Source organism: Xenopus laevis, chromosome 3L (genome assembly GCF_017654675.1).
Source record: "Xenopus laevis strain J_2021 chromosome 3L, Xenopus_laevis_v10.1, whole genome shotgun sequence".
In the NCBI taxonomy this organism is placed as follows: domain Eukaryota; kingdom Metazoa; phylum Chordata; class Amphibia; order Anura; family Pipidae; genus Xenopus; species Xenopus laevis.
The window spans coordinates 70,358,514-70,364,832 of record NC_054375.1 but is presented as its reverse complement, the minus strand read 5'-3'; the positions used below and the strand labels follow the sequence as shown (position 1 = coordinate 70,364,832).

The 6,319-nt window shown below is 38.6% G+C and overlaps 1 protein-coding gene across 1 annotated transcript; it reads left to right on the top strand.

The window, feature by feature from the left end:
• The first annotated feature begins 2,697 nt into the window (after window positions 1-2,697).
• Window positions 2,698-5,901, top strand: LOC121401500. Its single transcript, XM_041586383.1, has 2 exons — window positions 2,698-3,342; window positions 3,432-5,901. Exons 1-2 carry the CDS (start codon window positions 3,061-3,063, stop codon window positions 4,359-4,361), a joined length of 1,212 nt encoding a protein of 403 aa, XP_041442317.1. The 5' UTR covers window positions 2,698-3,060; the 3' UTR covers window positions 4,362-5,901.
• Window positions 5,902-6,319: the final 418 nt, after the last annotated feature.

Below are 6,319 nucleotides of genomic sequence, written 5' to 3'. Positions count from 1 at the left end.
GTTTTTATTTTTACACTGAACTGTTCCTTTAAGTCAAAGCATGGGGGTTGGCAGCATGTAAGACAGTTAACATATAATTTTTGAAGAGTGCTTGTTTCTTTTCCTGATTACTCCTGGAACTAAAGCAGGATGACTAGTAAACCAATGTTTCTTGATATCCGTATTCTTGCTATGAGCAAGAAAGGCTTGTGTTTGACCAAATGCTACACTAATAGGGCAAGGGAGAGACTGAATGTTGGGATAATAAGAAAGCTTGAACCTAACAAGTCTGAGATAACATATTCACTACAGGATTAATTAATATTATGGGACATGATAAAACTTTTGCAATAGAGGGGGATTTTTGTCACTCAAAAAGTTTCAGAGCTTTGGTGACAACTTGCCTAAAATCTTTATCTGTAGTCTGCTTTGCTAATGGTTATTTTGAGTGACTTGGTGCCATTGCCCTAGGGCTAGTGCAACAAAGGGGCCAAATACACAGGCTGATTCCAGCCCCTATGCTGGCAGTAGCCTCCTCTTCCTTTTGCATCTGGATAAATTATGTTGGCTCTGGTGCGAAAACATTTTGGAGTGTAATGCAAAGTCTTGTGTTTCTTCATCAAAATCAGTTGTGTGTTCTCACAGGAGCCGTCACAATGGTTATCTCTGCCTCAGTAATATTCAATAGGCATAGAGAAAAGTTCAAAACAACCCGAATATGCTAGTCTACTCTTGCCCTAAACACAGCTGCCTTATAAGATTAGAAAAGTTAATGGGATACTATCACCCAGAACAACAATGCAATAATTTTGCTCTCCATTATCTGGCAAACACAATCTACCACAACAAGATAAAAGTATAGACCCTCAGTTTTCATTGACTAAGCTGTTGGTAACCTTGCCTGTTATTACATTTAATTGCTGTTTGCTCCTTGGACTTAATGATTGTTATCCCTGTTATGAGCAGAGCCTGAATGTTTCAACTTGGTAAAAAGAATTGACAAGTCTAGAACTCTAAACCTTTTGGTAACTGATGAGAGATGTTACTGGTTGAGCAATAGGAGTCTATTCATTCTTAGTATATATTATAATTCTCTACCTTGGTATTCAATCGTCCATTCATACTTGCTTGTGACCAGCTGCCTACAGTTTGATTAAGGACCTTTATAAGCTAGCGACTTGCAACCCCTTGCCTGATTAATGTGATCTAGCAGGTGAATATGATTCCAGAGTTACTGTATTACTCTGCAGATTCTCCTGCAATGACAACTGGCATGTTATTGGACTTTGGCTCTGTGCATGCCACCTGCCCTGATTACTGACCTTTTGCTGGACTCTACCTTTGTCAGCCACAATGACACAATACCTTTCTATATCCACAACTATATGCCACAGTTCTACCAGCTTGTATTGTACCCAGTACACAGATTTCAATACTTGATACCTACTTTTCTGGACTCCCCAGAAATCTATAAGAAATTATACTCTACTGACTGAGTTGTAGACCTGATTACTAATTTGCAACTCTTTGCATCTGTGCTATTATTCTCTGCTAGCTGATTAAATGTACACTGTACGAGTTGCTGAAATGCAACTTCTAGACCTGCTGCTGAATTTTAAAATTTGGCTTCCTGCCTATTCAGCTAGCCAAGGTGAGAATTTATGCAGTACCTGTAAAGGACATTTTTATAAGTTATACTATTCCAAGATCTGTCATACACAACTATGATATATTATAGGCACACCTCTTTTAATGCCTTCTCATTTGTCACATTAACTGCTTTACATGTGTGCTTTATCACCTAGGGGCCTTCTGTAAAAATTTGTAAGCAAAAGTATAATTTATATTGCCTCACTTTAGACAGCTGATCACATTGTAAAAACTCCTATATTGTTTTTTGCATATGATGTTCAGCTGAACTAATGTTGGCAAGAGCCTTGAGGAGGAAGAGCCTTCCTCTCAGGAAGGATGTGAGCCACCTGCAAGAAGAATGGAGAGGAGGAGTAGCAGCAGATTACTAATGGAGGGATGGTAATTGTTTCTTTTAGGGAAGTACCTGTCTGTAATGTTGGATGTACTTTTCTGATATTAGCTATGATGATATTAGTAAGTGATACTGGGGCCCATGGGGGGAAAATAACACTCCATCAGTGTGCTTTATATAACAAAGGAAGCTTATTGAAGTCATAAAGAGATGCTTGTGCTAGGAGAAAGAACTATACCATCATATACCACCCAATAATTTGGGTAACCTAATTGATTTTGTACAGTAAACAGTGTTTAACTTTTATTTTTTGTTATGGGGACATAACACTCACATTTTTAGGTATGACTTTTTTCAATTTTCAATTAGAGTTTTCTAATCAGAATGATATACTATTAACTAAAAAAGTGTGAAAGGACTCATGTTGTAAGAAATTGCCATCTTGATTTTGTTACTTAATATGAAAGCGGTTGTTCAGGGAACTTACATGAAGCCCTGATTATCATAACAAAGGTTTTCCTGTGATTACTAAGGCCTATGTCTGCTGTGGGGACCATAAAACTGATTGTGTATGTGAGAAAACTTGCTCAACAGGATGTAGGGGAGCTGGGCAGCTGAGAGGAGGCAGGAGAGAGCTGGAGAAGCCAGAGGAGCCTGGGACAAGACAACATGTGAGGAATGAAGACCAAAGGGGAAGGCAGAGATGAAGCTGAACTCTATTCCCCTGCCTTTTTGGTAACAATAATGTAGACTTGTGTAATGTGTAACTGTAAATATTGTAATTATTGTTTAGTCTAGTGTAATCATTAATGTAGAACAATCAATTGATTTATTTTACAATATATCACTTTACTATACGCTCATTGGTGTGGATTCATTGTCTGCTTGCTCAAAAGAACCAAAACCTTAGTAAGTGGGTTGAGGTATATTATTAATATTGATATAATATTATTAATATTGATATATACTATATAGAAACTTATAAATGGCGATTCATTGCAGGAGTTCAATGCATGGAATTTAATCCATATTTATGAGTGTGTAATATTGTGTAGTAAATTAATTGATTGTTTTGCGTTGTTTTAATTGTTGTTAACATGGAGGTTTTAGCTAAAAAGATGGCCATGGTCAAATGCTCAGGACAGATTATTAAATGTATGCAAGGATCTCCAGATCCATGGGCTAAGGCTCAAGATTATGTGGCCAGGGCAATTGATGACAAATCTCTGTCTAAAGGTGGCCATACATGGATAGAGTGGATAGATCCGCTCGTTTGGCGATGTCTGCTGCCTGATCGGATCTGCCTGATCGGATCTGCCCGATATTGCCCACCTCAAGGTGGGCATATCGGAGGGAGATCCGCTCGTTTGGCGACATCGCCAAACGAGCAGATCTCCCTCCGATATGCCCACCTTGAGGTGGGCAATATCGGGCAGATCCGATCGCGGGCCCTAGGGACCGCATCCGACTTTCGGCCAGATCTCGATCAGGGAAGCCCGTCGGGGGCCCCCATACACGGGCCAATAAGCTGCCGACACAGTCTGTCGGCAGCTTTTATCGACCCGTGTATGGCCACCTTAAGTCAAAGGGTAAAGGTACACTGGTTTCTGCTGCCTGTTGGATAGCAGAACAGTATAAAACGTTATATGTGCAAAAAGGGAATCTTGAAGAAAAGGTTCATTGTTTAAATGTTTTAGTAGATTCTCTAAAATTTTCTGTAGAAAATGCTGCTGCTATTAATGTTAGTAACCAGAAAACAACTACAGAGTACAAGCAGGTTTGCATAGAGAATGAGCAGCTCAAACAAAGGCTGAGGGATGCAGAAAGTTTGGTTGCAACCTTCAGAAAAGCAGGGGCTGATCATTCAAATTGCAAATCTGAGCTTAAACAGTTAAATGCTCAGTTGGGAGCAAGAGCTTGTGTAGTTTCTGCAGTTAAAGTAGAGAACACTGCTAAAAATGATAGAAATGTAACTGATGTGAAATGCATAAAAGACAGCAATATGAATTGTGAATTAGCAGTCAAAAGTAAAATGCTAAATGTGGATTGTTATAGACAGGCCAAGCCTCCTGTAGTAACATTGAAATGTACAGAAAATAGGACTGCAGTACAAAAGCAGGACGTTCCTAAAGTACAGGTTCATAAACCTATTCAACCCAGGAGGCAGCCTGGCAGTGAAAGGGTGTTTGCCATAAAGGCTACCCACCCTGAGAAACAAAGTGTGTACGGTACAGATACATGGATTCCCTACCATGTTCTTAAAACTCCAAATGAAAGGCTGAGTGAAGAGAACTCAAGTCTGAAAAATGCATGGGGAAAATTTAACAATGAATTGGAGAGTCTCAAGATAGAGATTTCTCAAATGAAAAGAACAAAAGATGATGTAAATCGGTGCTAATGTCTTCTATGAGTTTGTTTTCCAGGTAACAAGATTGGCAGAAAAAATAGTTATAGAGGACCTTATCTATTTGTTTTTTTTACTTTTTGTACTTAAGGAAAAGCCTCTAAATTGATATGGTACAGTCAGGTTGAACAAATTCTAAAATATTTTTGTTTTTAATAGTTAGAATTGCCTGCACTGTGGAGTTTTGAAATAGTTGCTATGTTAGTCTACAAAAGGGTAAAAAGCACTGAGGCATATTTAGAATTTTTATTTTTGGTGTATTTTTGCCTGAGTGACATGTTTTCTTTTACCTTTGGTTTAGCAGCAACACATTCATAACATTTTTACATAGACTGCATGCTGCTTGATAACATCAATATGTGTTTCCCATTCAAAGCAGTATTCACTCTATATTTTTTTTTTCTCTTTTGACTTTTATTGTTTGTTTCTGCATTGTGTAAAATTTACAGTTGTCAAGGGGGGTGACAACACTCCAATATACCGTCTACATGTTAAAAGTTACCAGAGCCGTCTGTTCTCAGCAAATGTACAAGTGTCTTACTTTGATATGCATGGGGTTATTTACATAACAGATCTGCGAGAGACGGCAGTTTACTTCTTGTGTTGTTCTTTTGTGTGGGGTCTGTCCCAAATGATCTCTCTTCTGATAATAATGCTAATTTCTGTTTTGTTGGGTTGTGATAATCTGGCATGAAACTGATATGGAAATACTGAGACAAAGGCGAGAAACATCTCACTAGTGATTTGGCCAAGATAGTGCTGCACACTTTAGTGTAGTGTATCTTCTGAATTTCCTTAGGCCAGTATTGGTATTACATTCACACCTATTGTTGAATTGAGGTGCACTTTCCAGCTATGCTGATTAATAAAATGTGCCACAGACATTTACACCCTACCCTAAAATAATATAATTAATATAATATGAAAACTGTGGTAAGCAGAAATGTGTTGGGTGTTGCAAACACCAAAATGCAAAGACCATGGTTTGCTAAAAGTATAGGCCCGAGACAGAATCCAGCCCAGACTTGGGTGGAGCAGGGTCAGGTGGTAAGTGGGGCACAGACAAAGCAGCGCAATAAGCTGCATACTAAACCTCTAAAAGTTGGGATGTGGGTTCATAACTGGCTGATGGGTTATACGTTATGAGTATGAACAACTGTGAGTGTTTGCGTAATTAAGTTCAAATTCAACTCACGGTATCCCAAATTAAAAATATTTGGGTCTCAGTAATCCTATCACTTTCAGCTCCAAAACATACAGTAACAGTGTATTAAAGGGTGTCCCTGCATTGGCAATGTTATGCTTTTTGTATATTTAGAGGGCTCTCTACATGTGAAGTCCTGCGCACTCTAGGTGGGGATTTGTAAGAAATTGGCATCTTGATTTTGTTACTTAATATGAAAGCAGTTGTTCAGGGAACTTACATGAGGCCCTGATTATCATAACAAAGGTTTTCCTGTGATTACTAAGGCCTATGTCTGCTGATTGTGTATGTGAGAAAACTTGCTCAACAGGATGTAGGAAAATTGGGGGTTTATCACAGCATCTTGGCAGTTGGGAGGGTTTCTGTGGGGGCAGGTGAGAACCCAGGATAAAAGAACGCTGGACAAATGTGAGGGGAGCTGGGCAGCTGAGAGGAGGCAGGAGAGAGCTGAAGAAGCCAGAGGAGCCTGGGACAAGACAACATGTGAGGAATGAAGACCAAAGGGGAACAAGAATGTAGACTTGTGTAATGTGTAACTGTAAATATTGTAATTATTGTTTAGTCTAAGTGTAATCATTAATGTAGAACAATCAATTGATTTATTTTACAATATATCACTTTAATATACGCTCATTGGTGTGGATTCATTGTCTGCTTGCTCAAAAGAACCAAAACCCTAGTAAGTGGGTTGAGGTATATTATTAATATTGATATAATATTATTAATATTGATATATTCTAGAATAAGT